The sequence below is a fragment of the Eleginops maclovinus genome, chromosome 11, assembly GCF_036324505.1.
Source record: "Eleginops maclovinus isolate JMC-PN-2008 ecotype Puerto Natales chromosome 11, JC_Emac_rtc_rv5, whole genome shotgun sequence".
Taxonomy (NCBI): Eukaryota; Metazoa; Chordata; class Actinopteri; order Perciformes; family Eleginopidae; genus Eleginops; species Eleginops maclovinus.
This window is the reverse complement of record NC_086359.1, coordinates 9753662-9779793: the sequence shown is the minus strand read 5'-3', so window position 1 is coordinate 9779793 and position 26132 is coordinate 9753662. Positions and strand designations below refer to the sequence as shown.

The following is a 26132-nucleotide window of genomic DNA, read 5'->3' as shown; positions in this document are numbered from 1 at the left end:
ACACCTAAAAGTGCAAATTGTTTAATCTCAGCCACAGTTTTACTTATATACAGTGAAGTTGACCCTAATAAACCATAAAATCACTTTCTCTCTCATTTACCTCATTACATTGCAAATTTAAAACATCCGGATACTCCACATCGACCCCGATACATTCAACAAAGCAGAACAGAACTTAAAAAGGGACTAAAAACACCGTAAAATGTACAATAATACAAATGGCGCACCACAAATCTGTTGAGTGAAAATGTAACAGAATGTGATGGTTTTCCCCTCGAGGGATGAAGGTTGAGTTTACGTGAATTTAGGGCCCCTTTCATCCGTAGGGCTCCTTTTCACGTACACAACACACACACACACACTTCCTAAAATCAGGCACCGAAGAGATTGTCTTTTGACACATGTTGCTATCGTCTACATACATTCACTTGGGATGGATACACAGGTGTGTGTAGACTCGCTCTAATGCTCACTAAGATAAGGGGTCCCAAACGGTTATTGCCAGCTTGCAGACAACATGCAATTTTTTTTCTTCACATTATAATAAAGCCAGAGATGTGTCGATGCGTGCTGTGGTGTGAGAGAACATGTGCCTCCGTGTGTTTCGGTGTGCGGTGTGTATTTCAGGAATCACATACGGGGAACTCGTCAAAAAGGCACTTAAATAGGGGGACGTTTTTGGGGGGGGAATTTTCTTTGATATACAACAGGAGACGGGATGCAAGTGGCAGAAGTATGCGGAGACAATCCACATCTACGAACACATACTCCACTGTCAACGTAGGACTAATGCATTCACACAGCTGCAGCCATACAAACATAATTATTCTCCGTCATTTAAAAACTTTAAGTTACTTCTGCAACCTCAGAGTAGCACGAGTGGGATGTCTCACTTTGGGAGGCAAATTAACTAACCATTCAATCCCACGGTCAGAATTCTTGATAGGGAAGATTTTTTTCTGTGCAAAAGTTCACCTTCAAAGTGCACATCCAACACACTCAGACACACGTCAGCCATGCTTTTCCTCGTTTCTCAAGGAGGTCAAATAAAACGATCTAATACTTGATTCCATAAGTCATCAAATCCATCTCAAAGCAATTTCATTAAAAGGCACCAGACTTGCACAGTGCGGCTGAGTGTCCCCCCCCCCTCCTGTGCTTCAGTTCAAACAAACGGGGAAAGACTGGGCTTCAGTTTGTGAGTAAAAGGAGATAAAAAGGAGGGGAGGTGGGTGGAGGAGTCCTTCAGGTGAGCATGGGCACGTCGTCCTCTGAAGTGGTGTCTTCTGTCAGCGGGATGAGAAGGACCTCGTCATCTGAAGTGGAGGAGGAGAAAGAAGGGGAGGCGGAGAGGAGCATGGAGTTGGCAGAGGAGGAGGAGGGCGAGGCTCTGAAGAGGGAGATGCTGAGTCCCAGTGTGTGGAAGATGGAGGCCAGAGAAGGGCTGCTCGGGGGGACGGCGACCGGGGGTGTGTTGGGGGTGACCGGGCTGGGAGCCGGGGGAGCGTACGGAGGTGGAGGTGGCGATGCTGGAGGCAGAGGAGGCGACGCTTCTTGCAGCTGCTGCTGCTGCTGCTGCTGCTCCGACTGAGCAATTAATCCGAGTTTCTGCGGAACCGGCTGGTTGAGCGCCTCCACGGCCAACGAGGAGTTGGTGGGGGTGGAGTGAGCCAGTTCCTGTGCGGAAGGAGCGCCGTCCGACTGCTGCTGGGCGGAGCTCGTCGTCTGACTCGGCCTGGATGGAGGTCGGGGGATTAAGCCCCACCTCCTCATGCGACGGACGGCCCTGCGGACGAACCGGGGCCGGCGCCTGCGGTGTGGGGAGTTGGCTGCGTCCTGACGGAGGAGCTGCAGGATTCCCCTCAGAGAGAGAGACGAGGCCTGACGAGTGGAGAAGAGCCAATTAGCAAAAAAACAACAACTCTTTCCTGACGTCCTTCAACGGAGAAATGATCATTCCTTTGAAATACCAAACAAAGTAATACAGAAAACTAAGAAGTTTAAATGTCGCAGCGTTTCTGTGAAAATCTGTGGAAGTGTGACGGATTTACAGCCCATAAACAGAGCAGGCTTTGTTTCAAACACCTAATCCCTCTGTCCTCAGCTGTCCTCAGCAACCAATAATAAAGCACCTCAGTGTGAACATACATAGGAACAGCACGAGCCCTATCTTTACACTCCTCCTACATCAGTGCAGAGCCTTCTGGGGATTGATAAAGTAGTAAAGCAGGAGCACTTTAAAGACAGATACAGAGGGCTCTCTGACGCTAAGGTTAAAGGATGACTCAGCGGCTTCTTTTTTTCTCATGACTAAAATATTGGGGAAGCTCTCTATTTTGAGATTAGGACATTGAGTTTCATAATCCTTTCTTTCAAAATTGTAATTCCTTCTATGTCATGGTCCTTTACAACACTGTGGGAGGTGTTAAATCCCACTGTAGTAAGATTTCGTTGTACTTAAAAGGTGAATCTTTTGTCTTTAACACAAAAAAGGACAAATGCTTTCAGTATCAGGAAATCAATTCTTAAAAATATGTAAACAAAACTAGGCCTTAAATAGTTGCGCTTTACAGGTTTTTCTAGAAGCTCCAAAAGCACCAAGTGACATGACGATGGATTATTTATCGGGTAGCAGTCAAACATTTTTACATTGATGACCCCCGGGGGGGCTTTTCTCTCTCACCTCATTTGGGTTTTCAGTGGGGAAGTCCTCCACCGGGGGGATGATGCCCTGTGCGATCAGCTGACCGTAGGAGGGCGGAGCCTGCTGCTGGATCAGCTCTGCTTCCTGGCGGCTGATTGGTGCAAACAAGCTGGCAGACACAGACAGACCATTAGGATGCATTCACACACACACACACACACACACACACACACACACACACACACACACACACACTTCAGCTATGATTTAGACTAAATGTTTCCTCTTCTTGATGTGAAGAACTTGAAAGATGCATATAGAGAGATTGCAGAACAAGTGTCTGCTCTGGTTTCAGAGCTTTAACTCACCTGTACTCCCTGGTCCTGAGCGAGTACAGTTTACAGGTGCAGCCCATGGCAATGACCAGCAGCAGCCCACAGACCAGGCTGCCCACCGTTGCCGCGGTGATGACCTTGCGGGGCAGGATGACGGTGCAGTTGAGCTCGTCCGTCTTGTCCTTACAGTCCAACTGTCCGTCACAGCGCCAGCTCTCAAACACACACCTGCAGGCGGGACAAAGGACCGTGTGTGTGAGAATGGACAAACCAGACGCTAGAAGGCACCGTTGCATTTATTTTTATGCTCTATCTGGTATGATTTATTCCCTTTTTATTTCTGGGTGGTGTTTTTTTTTTACTGCACATTGTGTACAACTACTTCCTTATTGCTACATCAGCTGTGTGTGAAAATCTCTGCAAGGAATAATAAAGTATATCTTATCTTAAAATGGATAAGGCACATTCTCACTGCTTATTTTTGGAGACTTTATATGTTTTATAGTTTGGATTTTTAGAAAATAATCATTACTTTGTCAGGAATTCAACACAATTGTCAGACAGCCTCAAAATACAAAGTTTAAGGCCCATACTTCAGACAAATCTGTTAGATAGGGACATTTTTGCACACACCCTCTGACTCACACACATTGCACAGTAACCAAGACACACCCCGCACTGATACTTAGCTCGCCTCACCACAGGGAAGACGCATTTGACAGAAACCAAAACATAGGTAACTGATGGCTTCTAAATAGACCTTGAAGAGAGGCTGTTCATACACCTCACAGAGTAGCTTTAAGGCCTGGAGCTATAAATAACCTAAAGCTGAGGTGTCAACTGTTTTTCCCCAAGGTCAAGAAATGAATAAATGCAACAACAAAAAAGGCAGAAATTCAGTTTGAAAAACTCAAATATAGAGCTCTTCTACTCTTCTCATATCATACGAAAATGAACATCTTGGGTTTTTCACAGACACAATTCAAATGACATCATGTTGGATTTTGATATCCATTAATCTAGGAAATAAATCAACAGATTACTACAATAAAAACGAGACAGCTGTTCTCTGTGAGCCAGGGAGATAAGCAGGTTTTCAAAGTCCCACACTAACCTGTCGCTGTCACAATGAAAGGTCCCGGGCTGGCACACGGTGCAGTCCCTCTCGTCGCTGCCGTCAGCGCAGTACAGCTGGTAGTTGCATCTCTCCGTCACTGGGTAGCACACCGGTATCCCGTTGAGGCGACTGGACGCCACTGATCTCTGCCCGGCCAATCCGCAGGCAAACTGGTTCGGGCTGCAGCCTCTGCAACCCTCCTCGTCCTTCCCCGTCTCGGCACAGTCCCACTTCCCGTCGCAGCGCTGCTCCTGGGTGAAGCATCCTCCTGCCGCTCCTCCACACCGACCCTCCCAGGGGGGGCAGTACGTCCCGACATGGAACGTGGCGTTGAAGCCGCTCCCCTCCGAGTTGAGAATAGTCTCGTACGTCAGCGACAGCAGGCCGGTGTGGGATTCAACTTGGACCGATTTGTAATTAGAGGCGCTGGTGATCTGTCAAAACGCAGGAGGTTAATGTAATGCTACCGAAAGCCCTTTTATATACCGTTTTTATGTAGACGTGGTGCAGTGATGACGTATAGTCAACCCAGAATTAAGCATTGCATGGGCTCCTTCGACAAAAAGCAATGGGATTTTCACATTGGATTTTGGAATATTGCAGAAAGTATGTCGTCATTTACGATAATGATACTAATATGATTTGTTCACCAGGATAATCTCCACATATTAAACCCTCTTTTTTTAAAGTTGAAGCGTGAATGCAATTGCCAGAGGTAGAAAGCCAACATAATGCTATGAACGAAATTCAGCACGGTCTGCGTGTCACCGCCGCTAAGCTAAAGGTGGCTAATGTTCGGCATGATGATATTTAGCAGTCTAAATAAGACACTTTTTAATATCCTGCCTAGTGTGGTATTACCGACTTATTTTATGTCATAGACCAAGTTGAAGGAACTCACAGTTTTAATAATGTCTCCTTTGCCATGCTCCCTGTTGGAAACGGAGAGTTTGTCCCCGGGTCCGAGCACCAGCTGCTGCAGGTCCAATCTCAGGGGCCTCGAGTCCTGAGGGTCCAGAGTCCAGATGCAGAGCAGCGGTGGGCCCTGGGGGGTAGGAGGGGAAAAGGTCCCATAGAAGGTCTGGAGGACCCCTCCACAGGGCCATTCGATGGGAGTCGGCGTCACAGTGGGCTGCTTGTAGTTCTGAACCTCCTCTCGATCCATTTTGGATTTCTCCTCCTCCTCCTCCCGCTCCTTCAGCCGCTCCCACAGGTCAGACTCTTTATCTACGACGAAATGCCCGTCGGTGTACCGATCCTGATTTTTCTCTGTGTTCGCCTCGGCCTTTTCTGCCTGTGTGGTGCCGGGCTTCGTCGGTTCAAGGGTTTCCGCTTCTGACTCGCAGCCCTGTTCATCGGAGCCTTGGCCCGCACCTTCACCTAGACACTCCACCTGGCCATTACAGCGCCAAGAGAAAGGGATGCAGCGGCCCCCCAGGCACTCAAAAGAAGAGACTGGGCATTCATCAGAGTCTGTGGGTGTAGAAACAGGAGAGAGAGGAACTGAGATTGGATTACCACAAGAGGAACTGAAATTTGCAGCCACATGCAAAGGCGTTTTCAGTCCTGATTTATTTTCTTTTTAAAAACTGCTATCGTACCTCTGGCGTAGCTCAACAGAAAAGACGACACAGGGAACAGGTGCGGAAGGAAGTGGTGCATCACTGTAATGTTTCCCCCCGGGAACTCCACTGGCTGTGGCACCTTGGAGCCGCAGAGTACAATTGGCTCACCGCCAGCTGATGACTTTATCGACACCCATTCCTTTCTACACCGTGTTGCAAACTGGGAAAAGCTGAGAAGACATTTGAGAGTAAAATCAGTGACCACGCATCCTCAGTTTGATACAGATTCAAAGAGCAGATGCAGCATTTTGTTGACAACAGTAATTTGTTATAATTAAAGAGTTTCTCAACCTTTGTGTCCATACTGCTCACTGCCAGGCCTTTCATAACAATACATCCTACCCCCAAACATGATTAACTTCCAACTGGCCTCTGACTCACAGCTAATAATGTTTCTGGTATTTCAAACTCCCTCAGGGCCTCTTTACCTGAGAACAATGGGCTTTTCTTCCGAACCCTTGATGATCCAGCAGTCATATATAGAGCCAAAGCGGTACGACCAGCTGTGGTAAGCAGAACTGCTGATATCTCCCTCTTTACTGTCCAAGACTTTGAGGGATCGCCCACATTTGGCTGAGGGATATTAAGCAAAACGGAGAAAAGCTTAGGATGACAAAATTGTTTCACTTTTGAAGCTTTAAAAAAAGTGAAGTAGAGGAACAACACACAAAGATAAAAACCTGGAAAAGAGCATAATAGTGCATTTTGAAGTGCAATGTATGGCCAAAGAGACCATTTTTGCTTTTAATTTCACCAATTTAGCGTAACGTTATCAGACGACAGTTGAAAAGAGGTGTTTGGAAAACTAGTGTGGCACAAAAACAAAGTCAAAGTACTAAAATATAATCTATTGTTTGGAGAGAAGTGTGTAACCAGAATGTGACATTGAAAAACCCTTCATCCACAGACGAAACAAGACACTAAAATGCTGACTCGATTTTTCCCTTACCGGAGCAGAAGGTAGGCCCAAAACGGCTGCATGCTGAGGGGAAGAAGCAAAAAACCGAACGAGTCAGGCAGGTATTTTCATCAGCTTGTACATTTTGTATGTCATTAGTGTGCAAACATGACCTTTGCTTGATACACATATAAAGCAGGCACCTTAGACAGATGCACAGTAAAACATTATTACAAGTGTGTACTCACTTACCTGTTAGGGTGAAAACTAAGAGCGCACAGAAGCTGTAAGCGACGGTCATGGTGGTAATGCTTCTCCTCTAAAATGATATAAAAGCTAAGGACTTAAAAGTAAAACAAAAAAAACATCATAGAAGAACCATTTTGGGGAGGTGTGTTCAGGAAAACTTCATCTGTGAAAGTGAAAGAAGAGAATGGTTGAGAGCTGACCTTTTAGCACTCCTAATGTTATCACTCTTTCTCTCTGGCAACCAACCATCCAGCTAAGCCGTGAAAACTGTTATGTTGTACCAAGACAAATATGATCATTTGCTTGGTGTTTTTAATGAGTTTACACTAAATTATGTGGGTTCTGAACCAATTATCAGACAAAACAAGCGATTTGAAAATGCATTTGAACTGTGGGAACTTGTCAAAGGGATTATTATTTTGTAATAAGATAAACAGATTACAAAACACATGAAATAACTGTTATTTTATTCGCAAAACATCAGTGTGAGAATGATACCATTTTAAATGAACCACTTCAGTGTTTCTTATCTTACCCAAACACACTCACTCCACTGCGTATTCATTTTATTCACTTCCTTGTTTATTGGGCCTGAACATTTGAATGGCATATTTGTCCGATTGAATGAAAGGTATAAAGTGAATTGTTTGAAACTGAGGTATAAACTCCAGGGCCCTCAAAAAGTGATCACTATAAAGTATTATTTAGAATAAACCCATCACTATAATATTTCCGTGCAGGAAAACAATACAAGGATATGGTTAGTGGGGCATCTGAAGAGTTATTTTTATCCTGAACACTGTGTTTACTCACACACACACACACACACACACACACACACACACACACACACACTCACACACACACATACCGACACAGACACACAGACACACAGACACACACACACACACACACACACACACACACACAAACATACTTCCGTCCCATAATCCTCCCAACAATCACGCCTAGCATTTCCGAGACCAAATCCTCGCCACACAAATAGTTTCCAAGTCACGTTATTTCCAAGAGTAAGAATAAAGTAAAACCATTAGGAACACTGGATGGGTTGGATTGACTAGTTTAGTTCGCTGGCAGGTTTAGATAATGTCCTTATATAAGATTAACACATAGTTTCGCTTTGAAGGAGGAGGAGGCGTCCTCAGTCACAAGAGCTTTAAAAGCTAGCTTCCTGCCGAGCTAACTGCTAAAGCTAAAATCCTCACTTTCTGTCTTCGTTTAAAGGCTTTTTCTAGGCGGCGACACAACGACAAAATGTTTCCTAGTCCGACACAAAGAGTTTATATACCCAAAAACTTCACAACATGTAGGACAGAAAGGGAAACACCCGACAAAATGCTAAAAAAAAAAGAATAGGAACCGTGTACGTTACCATGTCAGTCGGCCTTCTTGTTGACAAGTTCTGAGCTACTTCCGTATGTTTTAGCTCGTGACGGGATGGGCGTGGCTTACATGTTTTTATTTACATTCATAAACAAATACGTTTTCCTTTATGTTTGGTTTTACACTGAATGTAAGCGTGACTCACAATACTGTACAATTGTATTTTTTACATCCATAAAGGTCGGATAATGTCTAAAAGGAGCTGAAATGGGACTTTCTCAACACAAGGTGTCAGTGTCGGTTTGTAGGAATATACAACGTCAGCTTTAATTTACAAAAATGTGTTAAGGACCTCCAAAATTAAAGATTGAACACTTTTTTTCCATATCAGCATGATGGATTTGAATGTGTCTTATTGAGGCCACATAAAACGTGGATATTATGACATTATAATTACTATATCGTATGTATGCATGTATGTATATATTTGGTTTTCCATCAAAACAATGTTCAAATACCTCAATTTAAATTCCAATTTGAATATAAACCTACCCCACCTTCTTTTAATGAAAAATCCAGATATAATTGTACAAATATTTTCCATTCTTAGAGTATGAGCACTGGAGGTTTGAAGTTTCCACATCACACTCGTTGCACAAGTTGCATATTTGACCACGTCTGGCTTCCAAATTCGTTGTCAAGTTACAAAATATTCTTGTAATTACACGTCTTGCTCTCAGATTTAAGATGAGCATGGAGAAATGTTCCTCCTTCAATATAATAATGTGAAAACCAAGTTGTGGTGTGAAATTCTGCACAAATATGTGTCTGCAAAGTGAAGCTCAGACATCCAAGTAAGCAATGTTTTTAATAAAGGGGAGGTTAAAGCAACAATACTGCAGTTTAAAACACAGAAACACTCGTGCAGTTTACATTTAAAAGTTGTTGTTGTTGTTGGTATTGTGATATCATATACTGAAGCATGCAAGTATAGCCTTTAGATTGCTTTAATAAGCTTCAGACTTTAATTAAATGGTGGTATTGTTTATTAAACGCATCTATAGAGTCAATAAATGGCATAGACATTGAAGGGAATGACATCAGATAAGGAGTTTTTTCAAATGTGGGTATCAAAGGAATATCATGAACATGTTAAACTAAATTCGAGTCAATAAGTCAAGTTATTTATTTCCAAATCATATAAAATATGTAAAATATGCGTGTCATGTTGAAGAATCACTCCAGATTGGCATATTTCAGGTTCATTAATCGGTACATTGATAAACCTGGCCAGGCATGAAAAGAAAATGACGTCTGCACATCTGTAGGAGGACCCAGAGGAAAATCCATCTCCCCCCCCCCCCCACCCCCCACCCCCTCTCTCTCTCTCTCGGACCACGTCCACAGGCGGCAGACAATCCTACCAGAGGACAGGCAGCCCAAATATGAAGATTTAGTGACCTCCAGCTGAGCATTTGTCGCAGTCACCTGATGATTTTAGCATATTTTGCTGTATTTTCTCCCCCGCTCTGGCTCTAAAGGAGTCGCCTTTGCGCACAAAAGCAGCCCGGTGCCCACAGAGTTTCCATGCGGATACGATAGAAAAAAAGTTTTCTGCCACGTTTTTAAAGCAGAAAGGAGTAGGATCGACTTTTCTTTGCTGTCAGGACGGCGGGACTTGTGTAGAAAGTTAGTTTTCAGAACTTTTCTCCGGGGCAGTTTGCAGATAGAAGAATGCTGCCCCAGCTCCTCACCGTGGCCTGCGGTCTCTGCTGCTTTGGTTTCACCTCCGTCACTGCAAATCTACTAAAAGCAGAGGTAAGTCTTGTGGAAATTCATAAATTGTTCTTTTTAACAATGCAAATTGTGTTATACATAAAGTTGAGCAAATGTAAAACGTGTCATTAAGCTAAAGAACTTAAATGTTCCATTATCCATAGCTTTCAAATGTTGTATTTTAGTTTCTCAATTAACACAATCAACAGTTTTCTACTATAGTCCTGCAGCCGAAAGCCTAAATACTGTATGTTTTTAACCTCTCATTGTTTGAATCCAGAGATTTGTAGTTTTACTGATATCTCTACTTTTTCTGATGTTTAGATTTATCTAATTTTGCAACAGCATGGGAGGAACTGTTTAGACCTCTATGTTTATTCTTCCTCCTTCAAACTCTCCTGTTTATCTTTCCTCACTAAGAGCTGCCTAAAAGACTCCATCTGTAATAAGAGATGAAACTTCACCAAGAGGAAAAAATGTCCTGAGTCTAAACTCTTGTGGCTTGTGAAGGAGGAGGGGGCAGTGCTCAGTTTGGAAACCTCAGCTGAGCTGCTTTGTTCTGAGAAAAAAAGGGTAGTGGTTGTATACGGGGGAGGGGGGCTAATGGTTTTCATCTGTCTGTGTAGACTGCACAGGACTGTATTCACAACAGGCCGGACACAAGTCTGGGTCTGATTGCAGGCCTCAAGCAGTTTAACCTTCAACTCGACAACATATTTAGTCTCCAGGTCGCGTGCTGCTTAGTAAATAATTGGGTACGGGCGGCTGAAGCGCCTTGGCGCTTTTTACACTCACTCTGCTTTTAGTACCAGAGGTCAAACCGGTGTTTGATGTGAGCTTTTAGTCACATTGAGTCAGGAACTGCACATACAAGATGTGAAACACAGGATGCACTAATAGTCAGCTGTCACAGGAAATTTACAGAGAAAAAAGTCCATTAGTGTGTTTGCAAGAGCTGCAGTTTTGTGTGGACAGTAAGCACGAAGGAGGACCTTAGTCACTGACCACAAGCTGCTGGCGTGTGAGCCAAGCCAGACATGGTGGATAACTCAGAGAGTCAGACAGTTTATAGGACGCCACAGGCGGCTAGCCTCTGACACCGTGATGAATGCCTGTAAACAAAAAACATGACTGTTTACAGCACTTTATAACACCTCCAATGTAGCAGTTCAACAACCCACAGTGCTTTATTCAATGTGAGGCCCATCTGATGAAGAGTAAATGATGCAGGTGCTGTGAAGCTGTCAGACAGTACTGATGCAGAAAGAGGATAAGAATTAATTATGGGTTCGGGATTACATCACTTGAGAGATGTACGTGAACCCTGTGATCAAAAGATAGATGTGTCTGTGTGCAGAGAGAGCAAAGATGGGAGAAAGACGTGACAAAACAACGACTGAGTGACAAATGTTTAATTAAAGTCGATGAGTCGGTTGAGAAAGACAAAGCCAGACAGAGGAACTGAGTTTTACAGGAATTTTGTGGTCTATCAGTGTTGCTTAACATCTTAGAACCCCTCTCTGACTTCACTCTGACAAATCAAAGCCATGTAATCCATGCTGAGTGAGAAGAGAAGCTCCACAAATACAGAAATGAGACTTCCACTATATTCTCTGAAATTGACTCTTGGTGAAGTGAAGTACCTTTTTGCAGCCTCTAGCATCTGTTTTCATTCACCTCTTTTGCCTTGTCTAACCTTTCGTTAGCTAAACAAAAAGCTTAGTGGGACCTTGTGAGGAAAGGAAGTGGGCAGCAATGAAAACAACAGGGTCTAAAACAGGATCTCTCCATATCTGGCTAAAAGAAATTCTGGAGATTTCCCGTTGGCATCTGGAGACACATGTCTGGTGATCCCAGCAGAGAGTTACAGAGCCGAGCAAAAAAAAACATCTGGGCTCAATTGTCCTTATCTTTGCTAGTGGCTGTTGATGTAGCATCAAAAGAAAATCTGACAGGCAGCGGCTGTCACTTAAGAAACGTAAAAATAATCAGCTGGATCGGCCTTAATGGGAAACTGATGGACTTCAAGGCAGAAAGGGAGTTGATCTTACCCCTACACTTTAAAAAAGGCCCACCTTGTTCACATAGAGGACATCAAAGAGAGAAAAGTTTCCACCATGATGTTGGAAGTGCAGGATTTTAAGATAAACGCATTTTAACACAGGTTTTCAGGTGTTCAGCTGGTTGGATTTGACTTAATGCTGTAGGCCAGATGTGCTGGAGCAAATGTAGGTGTACTACCAGCTACCTGTAGAGGTAACAATATCTCTTGGAAAACTCCAGGCTGTGGTGGAAAGTAAATAAAGTACATTTACCTACTTGCTTTTTTACAAGTATTTTCATATGGTACTTTATACTTTTACTAGACCACATTTCAGAAGGAAACATTGTAGTTATAGCTTAAACAGAATAACTGTTGTTGGCCCCTGTAGCACATGAAGACATGACATAAAGAAATCTAGAAGTTGACGAAGACAATCTCTTCTCAAGATTTACTTACTAGCTTTTTTGGTATTTGCTCAGTTGTCTCAGTTGTTTTAATCAAATTACTTTAGATCAAGCTGTCAAAAGTAGTGCAACTGCAGTAACAATTGCAATAGTTCCCTTTGAGTAGAAGTAGAAAGAAGAATGAAATGGAAATACTCTTGCAGTACCTCACATTTTAAGTGCAGAACTTGACTACACTGCTGTGTCCTATGGTGCCGTAAACCCATTAACCACTGCATTAGCATCACTGCAGCCACAGCGAACATAGAAATGTACCAGTTGCTGTTGGCTTGCATCAGATAAATAAGGTTTCACTAAAGCAGAGTAAGGGATTTCATCTGACCTGGATGACCCGGTAGAAACTTAACGCAGAACAATATTGCCTGGCGCTGATGTCAGGGCTAACTGGGTCGGAGACGCCAAAAAATAAAGGCAACGTGAGATTCAGCCACTCAGGAGCAGAATTCTCAGCTTTTTCCATTGGCACTGAACGAGAGGAACAACTGACTCAGTCCCTCAAATTTTAATTCAGCCGTACTTATAACCTCTCTCCCTCTCCCTACTTTCCTTTTAATGCTATCCTTCTAATGTCTTTACCTCTCATTCCCTAATAAAGCTCTGGACTTTAGATCATCCTTCGTTCCTGCAGAGTCGGAGAATATAGCAAAGAAAAATCCTTATAGAGGTAACTTGAAACGAGTAGTGTTTTTACACTAGCCGCAACGCTATGCACAGAGAGGCTGCATCTGGTATTATTAACAGACACCTTACTGCAGGACTTGAATCATAGCTTCTTTTTGTTTAAATTGCTTACGTTAAGACAGAGCCCCACATGACGGACGTAATGACAGCTTCACTTCCTCAGAAAATGTCCTCATTCTGTTGTTTTATCACCGCAGGAGCTATTAATATAAAGGGGATTTTTTTTTATTTGTATTCTTTGTTACGCTTTAAGGAACTTGTGGTTTGGGTTTTTTGGACAGAGCTTCCGAAAAAAACAGGTTGCAACTCAGTCTCATGTGAATCAGAGTAAGAGGGTGTCACAATAAGTGGCAACCACATGGGGGACGGGGGGTGAGAAATACATGCAACAAAGTTATATTTTGTAGTTGTCGGTATTCTTTGGGTTGACCTTTTTGCTGCTGTGAATTATAAAGTTGCTTTGTGTGTCCAATATTCCCAAATCGTTCACATCAGCAAGAAGCCTAAACAAGGCTACTTAGTTAAGAAAAAGACACTCTGTGATTAATCACTAGGCCAATAAAAAGCCACTTCAAAAGTGTCTTATGAATTCTAGAAATGATGACCCACCTTAACTGAATTCAATCTGGAGGTTGTATTCTTGTTCAAACAATAACAAAATGCTGAAAAATGGCACAATTACAACCAGTCAGAAGCTTAGAATACAAGGAAAACCACACGATTTAAAGAGCGGCAAATTGTATGTTTGCCATTTTTACTTTAAAATGATTATAGCTTTTTTGAAATATGAAAAATCTCCAGCTCTACATAATATAATAGGGTCACAGTGGGGTCAAAGAAGCCATGCGTACATCCCACAACTCCCCCAAAACAACCTCTTCTTCCTCCAGCTTTGCATCACTCTTGCCATGTTTCAGTATCTGTGCATTATACCTTAAGACCTTGCGTCACTGCGCACACACACTGCACACACTCAAGAGTGTGTTTACCAAACCCGCAGCCAGCCCTTTGACCACACATGGCCGTGTAGCGAGCTACCTAGCCACCCAGAGGCCAACAATACCAGCCATGTACAAGTCTCAATAAATAGAAGCCTTGATGGTGGCTGCCGGGAGTTCCAGGGAGGAGGGGTGCATGCTGGGATACCTGGCGTCCCAACCGGAGGTGGTTCGGAGAGTAGTTTGGGACTAGAGAGGGAGAGAAGTGGCGGTCTTGACGGTGTGGGGGAGTATTTTTATAGAGGCAGACGCGTCTCCACGGTGGAGCCACAGGACACACTAGCAGCAGTCAGTGGAGAGGCAGAGAATGTAAATTTGGTTGGTGCAACAGGCCGATTGATATATAGTCAGGGGGTAAATTAGATTAACTGGATGCTTAAATATCCAGAAAAAATGTTGATAAAATTGTGAGATGCAGAAATGGAGAAAAAGTGGGTAGCCTCTCTCCAGGTAGTCATAAGTGAACCTTGTTCTCTGGCCTCTTCGCCCCGGCACATGTAACAGTAGCTGTGTGTGCCCAGGCAGTATACAGCCAGGTTAGTCCTGCCCGTGCAGTTGCTGCATTTCAATCCTTCCACCCTCTCGCTTTTCCCTTCACTTGTCTAAAGAAAGACTAAAGAGAAAAACAGCCCAAAATGGTGAAAGAAGAGAGATATTTGTGGTTTAGATGACGCTAATGGAGGAATTCGGGTTAATTCCTCCGACTTAAACTGTGGTGGAGATGAAGATGTGCGCTCAACTCTGTGTGTGGAGATACATACATGGAAACAAACTGTTCAAGACACACTTAAGCTTCTAAAACTCCAGCAAAAGGGGGCCAGGATATGAGAAAATCAATACCACACTTTTAGTAGTTGTTCAATATGAGGCCCGCAGATGGTTGGGTTAGCTTAGCTTAGCACAACAATTGGACACAACGTGGAACAGCTTGCCTGTCTCTGTCTAATAATTAAGAAATAACAAAGTCATACTCTTATGAATGAAAAGCAGAAGGTATAAGCAACCATCAAAACATTTCAGCTGCAAAATACTTACCTGTTCTGGTTTGACTAGTAGCTAATGTTGGCTAATGTTAGCAAACTTAACATAGATGTTCCATGATGGATGTTAGTCAGTTTGTTGATTCAATAGCTCCTTTTCACTCTTAATGCTGAGATAAACTTCTCCCAGCTTCATATTTAACAGAAAGATATTACAATGGCATCAATTTACTAACTCTCGACAAGGAAAGTTATTCCTCTAAGTCTTAGACCACCAGCAGCAGGCAGTGGAAAGAGAAGGCTGTTTTTCATGTGTACAGATAAATAGTTGTGGTTTGGGTTGACATGAAGACAGAAAGAGAAAGAGGAGGAGGACATATATAGACAGTGCAGGGAGATGTTAAACTCAAGCTTTGAGGAGCCTAAATGTTGCAGAAAATGTGGCTTTTTCCAACGTTTGCGAGCGGCAGTTGTTTTTGGCAGCAATCGTCTAGACAGGGTCATGGTGACTAAAATGACATCAGTGTTTTCAGATTTTGAGTTTTATTTGGCTTCCAGTTCCTCTCTCGTTCCTCCTTATGACCCCACAACAAAGTTTCCCCTAACTAGCTAAGCATGAATCGAGGGTGCAAGCGAGGATTTGGAGTTGGGTTTTAAGAGTTCATAAAAGGGATCATGTCACAGTCACATGAAGAAACAACAATACATTTAACACCCCGAATTACCTCAGTTTGTGTTGGCTGCTGTGGGGGATGTAGCTTAAGAAGTCACACAAAAACACACACTTTATCTCCCTGATGCAATCTGTGTGATGCATGTGAGCTCAGGGACGCAGGTCCAAACTAGCTCTGAAAGGTAACTGGAAGTACAAAAACACCCACGGGTTCACACAAGTAGACCAAACCCTTATTTTTTGTTGACTAAGATGTTTTTTTGTGGTTTTTTCCGATGTGTCTTGCATGTCTGACTAAGAGCAGACGGAGAAACGTAGAGAGAAATACTTATGGTGTTGCAAAACTGCTAATTACTGCTTAGGAGAAAGTAAAAGCCTCCAAATAATTGTATTTTCACTGACACGTGATATTTTCCATTCGTTTTTTGGTTGTGATTTTATGGAAGAGCCCGATACCAAAACACTGTGTACTCACTTTACCAGGCAAGGTTTCTAGGGTTTGCTGTTGATAACTTGAGGCAGCAACCCTCCTTTTCTATCTGCCTGAATGTCAAATATCTATTTTCCAGTTGAGAATTCAGAATGTTTTGATTTCAGAAGAATACTTTCTAAGATCCTATAATAAGTCATAACGATATTTGCTCTAGACTTCATTCGTTGTTCTCTCCCCCTCTCTTGTAGGGATGGCTGCAGCAGTATGGCTACTTGCCTCCTGGTGATGTCAAAGCCCAGGCCATCCGCTCACCAAAGTCCATCGTAACAGCCATATCAGCCATGCAGAGGTTTTACGGATTGACTGTCACTGGATCCGTAGACTCCAACACGATAGAGTGAGTCATGATTGAATGCAACAACATATAATTGACTGGTTTTTAAATGCTCAAATTACTTCGTGAGGTTTTAACGCCATTTGGGATTGAAGAGGAATTAAGGAAGCAAGGTTACTTTTAGCAAATAAAGTGTCCTTCAGTGCATATTTGGTTATGATTGGGAATTTTATTTTGCTTTTACCAGGGCGATGAGCCGGCCGCGCTGTGGCGTCGCAGACAAGTTCGGCCCGGAGCTGAAAACCAGTCTGAGGAGGAAGAGATACGCTGTTCAGGGTCAGAAGTGGGAGAAGTCTGAGGTTACCTTCAGGTACACGGCTGTTCAAGATCTAGACTTTTTATTGATTTTGAGCTCTTGAACACCATTAACGCTCCATCTTTTCTCACAGCATAGAGAACTACACCCCTAAGATCGGAGAACACGCCACATATGAAGCCATCCGAAAAGCCTTCAAAGTTTGGGAGAGGGCGATCCCGCTCACCTTCAGAGAGATCCCCTTCAGCCACATCAGAGGCAAGGTGGACAAGTACGCAGACATCATGCTCTCCTTCTCAGAGGGTTTTCATGGTGACAGCACGCCGTTCGATGGCGAAGGAGGCTTCCTGGCTCACGCTTACTTCCCCGGAAACGCCATAGGGGGAGACACGCACTTTGACCTCGCTGAGCCCTGGACCACCGGGGACACAGACCAGGGGGGTAAGAGAGAGAAGAGCACACAGTGAAATGTATATCATTGTGGAAATGTAAAACTTAATGTCATTTTTCTCTCTCGGTCTGAAGGTAATGATGTTTTCCTGGTGGCCGTCCATGAGCTGGGTCACGCTCTGGGTCTGGAGCACTCCAATGACCCCTCTGCCATCATGGCCCCCTTCTACCAGTGGTTTGAAACGGAAAACTTCCAGCTCCCAGACGACGACCGCAGAGGCGTCCAGGCAATCTACGGTGGGTTGTTCTCCTGAAGGAAGTGGGAATGTTCTTCTAATACCATTCACAACCTTTTAGCTACCACTGTTCCTCTCATGCTTTGAGCTAACATACTCAAAATGACTTTAACATGCTAATCCTTACCAGGTATAATATGTTCTAACTTAATTTAAGATGTTGGCTTGCTAGAACATAACACAAAAGGCAGCCTGGCTGATGTCATTGGCTTTGCAGGTAGCTATAAATCTATTGGACACCCATTAATGCAATTTTAAGGAAAGAACCACGCTGAAAGCTTAGCCTAGATGCTAATACATTATTTTAGGGATACTATTTCAACATCACATGACTTCAGGATTCATTTTTTTTTATCACATTGGCATAAATTAGCTTCCATATGAATCAAAGGATTAACATATTACGATTAATATTAAGACAAAACCCCAAAATTGATCCTCAAGGTTGCAGTAAAGGAACAGTATTGGTCTAACCTGCAGGATTCAGCATCAGGGAACAATGAATTTCGTGGCATCCATTTAGAAACTGATGGAGATATTTTACTGATGGAGTTTTAAAAGAGCCAACATAGTGTTGGCACATAAATGCATAAATATATAATATTCATAATTTCCCACAGGAAGCAAATCTGGTGGTCCCCCTCCTCCCCCTCCTCCCCCTCGACCCACCAAGTCATACGTCCCCGATAACGGCCCAGATGTGTGTGAGGGACACTTTGACACCATCGCTATCCTCAGAGGGGAGAAGTTTGTATTCAAGGTACATTAAAACCCTTTTTTGGCAAACATTAAAATCATGTCCCACCAATAATTATTCTTGTCAAGTCTTGTAATTCTTTCTACTTTTGCTAATCTTTGTGTGTGTTTACAGGACAAATGGTTCTGGCGGGTGCGTAACAACAAGGTGGTGCCAGGTTACCCGATGGCCATCAGTCACTTCTGGAAGGGCCTGCCTTCAAACATCAACGCCGCCTATGAGAGGGACGATGGGAAATTTGTCTTCTTCAAAGGTAAGTCCCATCAAATGGAAACCAGATTTGGGATGAGAGAGTCACGGCAGCTGCTCCAGTGATGAAATCACGTGTTAATTATTATGAGCTCTTTCATGTCCGATTCCTCTGATCTTCCCTTTCTGCTCTCTGACTCCCCTGTTTCTCTTTCTGACATCTCCAGGCGACAGGTACTGGGTTTTCAGTGAGTCCACCATGGAAAAGGATTCGCCCAAGAGCCTGAAAGATATGGGCACCGGTCTTCCTAAGGATAAAATTGATGCTGCTCTGTACTACACACCCACAGGCCAGACATACTTCTTCAGAGGCAATAAGTGAGTCTGGCTAGGAGTACTTTCCATCATCCTCTGTGGGAGCATTCCTGCAGCACTCGTGCAAAGATTTAATCTCTTCCCCTTTTGTCCACAAAAATGCTTTTCGTACCATTTTAGTTACCTGTTCTGACTTGTATCAAACTTATATATGAATATGTAAGGAGGGATCCCTCATGGCAATTCTCTGACTCACATTTCCTGTCTTTTGATCGGTTGCAGAACACTACTGCATACATGAAAAAAATAACACATTAAAGATTTTGAGTCTAACATTTGTCAGAATCCACCTAGAACTTACTTTTTCTGCGTAATTATAAACAAAAAAACACTTTCCCTGAACAACTTTTATGAAAATGCTTTCCTACACTGTAAATATGTAATCGTTTCATTCGCAGGTACTACCGTTTCAACGAGAAGACTAGCACCGTGGACAGCGGTTATCCAAAGCCCATCAGCATGTGGAGCGGTGCGCCGGAGAACGTCAAAGCTGCCATCATGAGCGAAGACGGATGTAAGTTTTCCCTTATCTGTGCCTGTGATCCGACAGTTAGAGGTGCAACAAAGAGTAAAATACACACACGGAATTGTTTATGAATGGGAAGATTATTGGTAGCTTCTCTTAACAATCGTTTCATCATGATCAAGTAAAAATCCTGCAAACATTTCGAAATTTTAGCTTATTAAATTTGAGAGTTTGCAGTTTTCATTTGTCATATGCAATACTTTAAACTACTTTTGATAATTCAAATCAACCAGATAATTGAGAAAAGAATTGGCAGAAGAATCGATAATGTAAATACTCATTTGGAGCACTTTTGTTGACATACAGCCTTTTATATAGTCACGCTTTTCTTTGTCTTCAATAAAAGAAATCCTTTAAAACCTCAGGAAACTAACATGATCTAATCTCTTCGTCCATCCTCAGCTTACACTTACTTCTACAAAGCCAACAAGTACTGGAAGTTCAACAACCAGTACATGAAGGTGGAGTCCGGCTACCCTAAGTCTGTGCTCAGAGACTGGATGGGCTGCGAAAGCGAGGACCCAAAGAGGGGCCGGGAAGGGGAGGTGATCATCATCGAGGAAGTATCACAGGGCGGCGCCGGGCCGGTAGCCGTGGTGATCCCGCTCCTCCTCCTGGTGCTGGTCGTGGTGACTCTGGGAGTGCTTTTGGTCTTCAGGAAGTACGGCACGCCTCGACGCCTCCTCTACTGCCAGAGATCTCTGCTGGACAAGGTGTAGAGGAAGCGAAAAGACAGACTGCCACAAAGGGACAGAAAGAGAGGGGGAGAGAACTGGAGAAAAGACGGGATAGGAGGGGGACCATGTGTTAAGTTTTGGGTGGTTTGTATGTGCCACAAAAGAGAGGGAAAAAAGGCCCTAGAAACTGAAATCAGGAAAAAGCGTATTTGTATGTTAACTATTTACATGTACTGTTCAGAGATCATTACCCACAGTCTCACATAGAGACACAGAGACTCATCAAAACATCCCTCCTTCCTTCCCCTCCTTTAACTGGACGACTCCAGCTGAACTGCTGTCTGACTCATTTGCTCAGAAATTCATCATCTCCGTTCAGAGCGTGTGCTCAAAAAATCGCATTTACAGTTGGGGTTTTTTTGGGGGGGGAAGTTTTACTCTGAAATTCATTCATTACAACGTCACATTCCCAATGTATTTTGCTAAGTTTGGATATTCCGCTAAGCAGTATTTCCTGTATTTCTTAGATTTCATTTCTACCACTAATTAGGGCTGGGTATCCAACCTCAGATTTCCTTAAAAAAAATGTGTTTACTGCACATAGTATTAAAAGTTCCAGATTTAAAGCCACACTTTTAGACTATTATTTTCTTGTACCGTCGCTTGTGTTAAGACAACATTAAGGTTTTCTTCTTCTTAAGAAAATAAGCTAATTTTTCTCCCATTTTCTCAAAATAACACTTGTATAAAACCTTTTTTAAATGATACTCAGCCCTACTACTAAAGGAATAATCTCCAATTTAAACACAAGAAGTTGACCACGTTTCACGTTGGATGCTCAGTATATAGCATGGACTTTATGCACAGTGTTAGTGTTGATCGATGCAGATTTTGAACATGCACAGACAGGATTAGTATTTGTTTATCCGGGATTAAGTCCGATTTAACATGCTGGAGGCGGTTTCCCCATTAGGTGCAGATGGAAAAGATTCATGGTACAACTAACATCCTTTATCATGTGCTTTAATTTCAACTTGATTCAGTGCAAGCAGTCAGAGGAGAGAAATATTTTCTAATAAAACGTGATGTTTTAACTCACGAAAGACAGTTCTTTAAACATTCCAGTATATTTGTTTTAGGAGCAGAGCTGCTTGTCTAAATGTGTCGGTACGCGTACACTTCCCAACAATTTTGTGCAATTTTTGTTTTAATTATTATCGTTGTTATGGGAACTTGTTGTTATTATAAGTATGGTTATTGTTATTATTGTTCTCCTAGTAAAGTTATAATGATTTTTTTCTTGTCTTTTATACATTGTCATTTGGAGTCCTGCTGGACAGAGGCGTAACGTGACAATGATGGAAATATTTCCCAGTTTACACTCTGCATTAAAATCCAATCGGGGGGGGGTGACTCTGAAATCACAGAGATGTCGGCACACAATAACAAGCAATGCTATTTATGAACTTTGACGGTGCTCAATGATTTTCTTTTTTACACAAATCCAAATTGAAGGTGATTTAATGTAGTCAATAACAATGATAATGGTAATGATATTTATAATGATGATCATATCAATAAAGTTGAATGAGATTTTTTTTCCTGCCTGTTTTCACTTTTGTATCTCATTAGATAAAGGGAAATTAAACTATTTTCTACAATCTTGTAAAACATTTCTTCCATGCTTCCATATTCGCTTTACACTCTTAAACACAAGCAGACCATGTAAGTAGCATTAAAGGGGCCCTATTGTGCTTTTTGGGGTCTTCCTCTCCTGGGAAAAGTCTGTCATATAGATGTGTGTGCATGTAAATGGTCTGCAAAGGCTAAAATCCCCAAATGTCTCTCCCACAAACTCCCCCACTGCCTGAAGCCTCCATTGGACTTCTTTGTTTAGTCCCAGGGACATAGTGACATCACTTTGTTACATTCGCGTCTATTGAGTAGTGCTCCAATACATTGTACGTGATAGGCTAAGGGGTGGGACAAATCACAACAGAGCCGGCCAGCTCACCAATCAGAGCAGACTGGTGAAAAGAGGTGCTGCAACACAGGCACTATGAGAAAAATAAAGAGCTTTTTGAACATTAAAGCATGGAGAGAAGTCACAGCAGAGCCAAAAAAAATGACAGAAATGAACCTGAAAGTTAGCAGAATATGTCCTCTTCAGGTTTTGTATTTTCGCTGAAGAAGAAGTCAGAAAAATCATCATTAGTAATGTTGTATATGCCTCTTATAGCCTCAGAAACAAACCCAGGACATACAAAGTGCCCTAGCTAAAAACATGTCTGTTTACTTCCATCTTGAAAAGCTGACCTTTTGAAGAAGTGTTTGGCTGTTACTGTATTCCCAGGATTCAGGCCTGTTAGAAAACACTCCACTTGTATCACTCTTCCATGCTACATGCTAAAAACATTAACTAGACTATGTTGTAATCTTCATTATGTACTACTCGGCAGAAAGCCCAGGAACACATTACAAATTGGTGCTTAGAAGGAAATGTGCAAACTTTCTGCCATTTATTACCAACAAGTTCCTTACTTTGGGATAAAAGTGTTTGGATGACATGTTTTGTTGGGGATGATTACATTCAGTCTGAGCTGTTGCCAAACTAGCATCTGCTGTTTGTGCCATATTTTCAGATGGGTGTACTCTTCTTTCCCCTTCATGTATTGCTCCACTGACAACATTGTCAAAACATGATGGAACTGATTATAGAGTTCTTCTTCACCGTCTAATCATCACCTTTGAAGATGTCTATTGATGGAACTGATGCAACAATATAAACAGTGACCTTCTGTATGATATTCCTCAGTAAACAACCAGTGAAGTGTTGTACAAAAACTAGCATTTCAGTCTCAATACAGCCTCGTCCCCGCTGTGTTTTGGACGTGGAGCCAGCAGTCATGTGTCGAGGAAGGAGTCGGAAAAAGTGATGGAACGGCCACATTTTTTCAGAGAACCGCGTTCCAACTGAGCATCTGGTATTCTTGAAACATCTGAACGTCTTGGCCGAGCCCAGCTGCGTGTGTGTGTGTGTGTGTGTGTGTGTGTGTGTGTGTGTGTGTGTGTGTGTGTGTGTGTGTGTGTGTGTGTGTGTGTGTGTGTGTGTGTGTGTGTGTGTGTGTATGTTCAACACACAAAAACCTCTTTAAGTTAATTATAAAAACGTGAGGGGGAAACGTATGTGAAAGACAAAGAGAGAAAAGGACTGAAGAAGTGAGAAGGGCGGTTAAACAGGGAATGATTTGGGGTTGAGGGGGGTTTCTTTTCCTTCAATTCTATCCCAAAAAAATCCTTTTTGCAAGCAGCCTCCCTCTCTCTTATTTCCTCACCCGCTGCAAAATTGTTCTCTTTATGAGCCTTCAGTCTCGAACCACTCCTCCCCTAACCACAAGTATCTCTCATCTGTTTTTCTCTTTCTTTCCTCCCCCATTCGACCCCTTTTTCCTCATGCCTTTTGGTTTTAACCCTCCACATACTGTCGGAGCAGCGGTAAACAACAGCAACCTGGGCGAACCTCAAGATCACAGCAAACAACATTAAAAAACTAATTTGGAAAATCTGGTTGATATGCGGTTTCCTCTCACTAGCTTTAGTTTAAGCACAGTATATACAGTGTATATTAAGCCGTTTATTCTCCTGTTTGCTTTGTGTTGTATTATTGTTAAACGCGTGCCTGTGTTGTATTAAAGGGGCCCATTATGCTTTCTTGTTTTTCCCTTTCCTGTAGTGTGTTATACAGGCTTTTGTGTAAAAGGTCTTTAAAATCTTAAAGTCCCCTCCAGAGGAAGTAACTCTCCCACACAGTCTCACCCCCCCCCCCCACACACACCCACACACACTGCCTGAAGCACCTCCATTGGACTCCTTTTGACATCACTATGTAACACTTGCCTTTCTATTGGAGCTCCAACATTGTACTTGATAGGCTGAGGGGCGGGACATCTCTAAGTGGTTGACCAATCACAACAGAGCCGGCCAGCTAACCAATGAGAGCAGACTGGGCTCTGGTTTCAGACAGAGGGTGAAAAGAGGCACAGGCAGTATGAGAACAATAAAGAGCTTTTTGAACATTTCACAGTAGCGAAATACAAATATGACCCTGAAAATGAGCCTAATAGGGCCCATTTAAGGTCTTAACAAGAGGAGGGCAAAGAGCTCTTTAGCAAGCGTTCAACTGTGATGTCATAGCGCACTGACACGCCCTGAAGTACACTTCTACGTCACAGCAGCAAGAGGTGTTGCCGTCTTGAATGTACTGTACATTAACCTGACCAACCCCGCCTTTAACTATTTTTTTATTACTCACATCTGTTCATCCACTTTCCTCCTCCTAAAAACTGTCCCTCTCTTTCTGGTGTTTCCATTTGTCTGCGTTGAGCTCTCTCACGCACAATAACCGTTACGACCAAGCCGTCTTTAAACAATGCTCCACTGGATGGATGTGTAGATGCTGCTTAACTAGAATACCAAATAGAGAGGATAAACAAAACACAACGCTCTTAATGACCGTTGACGACAGATCTGGGAAGCACGGGTCTAATTTCTCTAAGTGTCTTTGAGAAAAACACTGAATTCATTTTGAGCTGCTTCTCCTCTGACCTCCAAAAAAAAGCTCATGTTGTTTGTTGGTGTTGGATGCAGTTTCACAGAAATTAGCCAGTGATGCTTTACTTCACAGTTTCCTGGAACTGTTCTGAGCTGGTTATTTAGAATTTTTAGAGAGAAATGACCCAGAAAGAGCTACTCAAATTGTGAGTAATGTCTTTATAATTGTACCCTCCGTATTTGCTTAATTTGTTTGCTGAAGCTGTAGGGTGACTAAACCCTCTCTGCGTCAGTGGCGTGGGGGTCTATTCCTTTTAAGTTGCCATGACAAACCTTGATTTCATTTGGTGCAGCCATTTTTTTCTCCTGTCCTGTTAATCGTCTCACACACTTTAGATTTATCTGATGAAACTGGAAAAAAACGTGACTCTTAGACTGGGAACTGATGCTTTAGGTTTTGGGATTAATACATTAGCAGTTCGATGTCTCCATGCTCACTATAATAACAACATTGTATTCTGAATTCACAGTTTCTTTCTAGGAAATGATTAGGAAAAACTGTAAATCAGACAATATGCACTCAAGTTTAAGGTTGGAAGAGATGTTGAAATGACTCAAACTCCACATAATGAGTTAGAAGACTATGGATGTCTGTTTGGAGATGCTATCATTTCATCTGCCAAGTATCTGCTCTCCGTCTCTCAGGTCGTGGACATGAACACAGATGAGACGTTTGGCAGACCTTGTGAACCTCTGCTCCTCTTTCTCTGTCCGTCAGCCATTTTAATGCTGAACTCTACAGTGTGGCCGGGCAGGGGCAGGAACAACCGTCCAGCTCAGCACTGCTGCTGCGTGCCAGGCAGGAAGTGGCGGGACAGCTGCTTGCAATTCAACCTGAGATTTTGTTTGGGTGACCTACATTATGGCACCGTTTACTTTCATACTGTAAGTCTTTCTTTTTCTTTTGTTTTGTCTTCCAGTGCAGCAAAGCAACTCAGTACATTTACTCAAGGTTTGTACTTAAGTTCCATTTTGGGGTAATGGTTGGGTATGTCTGTCTCATCATCATCATACTTGATAGTCTTATTTAAACTGTTTGTAGTTGAGCTCTTAAGTGACTAGGTGTGTTCCAAAGAGGACATTATTTTTACAAAAACAGCAAATATGTAATTTGATCAAACATTTTATATACAAATTATTGGAGCAGAACTTCTTCTATTTTCCCCACTTTTCGCCCCTTAATTTTAATTGTTTTAAGGAGCCTGACCCTCAGTTTGGTCCCCCCTGGACACACTGTATGTAAAGTCATTTCAAATAACTCTAACCAACGACAAAACCAACCTACAAAATATAAAGGAAAGCGCTAGGCTACGTGAAATGCTCTGATATAGCACTAACATTTTGTGCATGGTGAGCACGTTTCAGTAAAGTAAAGTTTGTGAGTATGTCCCCTATTTCAT

The 26132-nt window shown here is 42.7% G+C and overlaps 2 protein-coding genes across 2 annotated transcripts; one reads left to right on the top strand and one right to left on the bottom strand.

Moving 5' to 3' along the window:
* Window positions 1-5: 5 nt before the first annotated feature.
* On the bottom strand, window positions 6-8336 carry lrp10 (low density lipoprotein receptor-related protein 10). The gene is made up of 10 exons (XM_063895184.1): window positions 8262-8336; window positions 6872-7031; window positions 6671-6703; window positions 6150-6294; window positions 5698-5891; window positions 4998-5569; window positions 4094-4530; window positions 3013-3207; window positions 2684-2813; window positions 6-1881 (listed from the first exon to the last, which is right to left on the bottom strand). Exons 2-10 carry the CDS (start codon window positions 6918-6920, stop codon window positions 1246-1248), a joined length of 2391 nt encoding a protein of 796 aa, XP_063751254.1. The 5' UTR covers window positions 6921-7031; window positions 8262-8336; the 3' UTR covers window positions 6-1245.
* A 1274-nt stretch (window positions 8337-9610) lies between these two features.
* mmp14a (matrix metallopeptidase 14a (membrane-inserted)) lies at window positions 9611-21719 on the top strand. The gene is made up of 10 exons (XM_063895482.1): window positions 9611-10030; window positions 16510-16658; window positions 16843-16965; window positions 17045-17352; window positions 17437-17598; window positions 18218-18357; window positions 18469-18607; window positions 18771-18921; window positions 19317-19432; window positions 19847-21719. Exons 1-10 carry the CDS (start codon window positions 9947-9949, stop codon window positions 20161-20163), a joined length of 1689 nt encoding a protein of 562 aa, XP_063751552.1. The 5' UTR covers window positions 9611-9946; the 3' UTR covers window positions 20164-21719.
* The last annotated feature ends 4413 nt before the right edge of the window (window positions 21720-26132 follow it).

Excerpts from the sequence above, each read along its gene's own strand:
- lrp10 (XM_063895184.1), bottom strand. The coding sequence starts at position 6,920 with ATGACCGTCGCTTACAGCTTCTGTGCGCTCTTAGTTTTCACCCTAACA. Across the intron at positions 6,704-6,871 it reads CTTAGTTTTCACCCTAACAG|CATGCAGCCGTTTTGGGCCT; the intron begins GTAAGTGAGTAC and ends TCTTCCCCTCAG. Across the intron at positions 3,208-4,093 it reads TTTCATTGTGACAGCGACAG|GTGTGTGTTTGAGAGCTGGC; the intron begins GTTAGTGTGGGA and ends TCCCGCCTGCAG.
- mmp14a (XM_063895482.1), top strand. The coding sequence starts at position 9,947 with ATGCTGCCCCAGCTCCTCACCGTGGCCTGCGGTCTCTGCTGCTTTGGT. Across the intron at positions 17,353-17,436 it reads CGGGGACACAGACCAGGGGG|GTAATGATGTTTTCCTGGTG; the intron begins GTAAGAGAGAGA and ends CTCGGTCTGAAG. Across the intron at positions 18,358-18,468 it reads GGGAGAAGTTTGTATTCAAG|GACAAATGGTTCTGGCGGGT; the intron begins GTACATTAAAAC and ends GTGTGTTTACAG.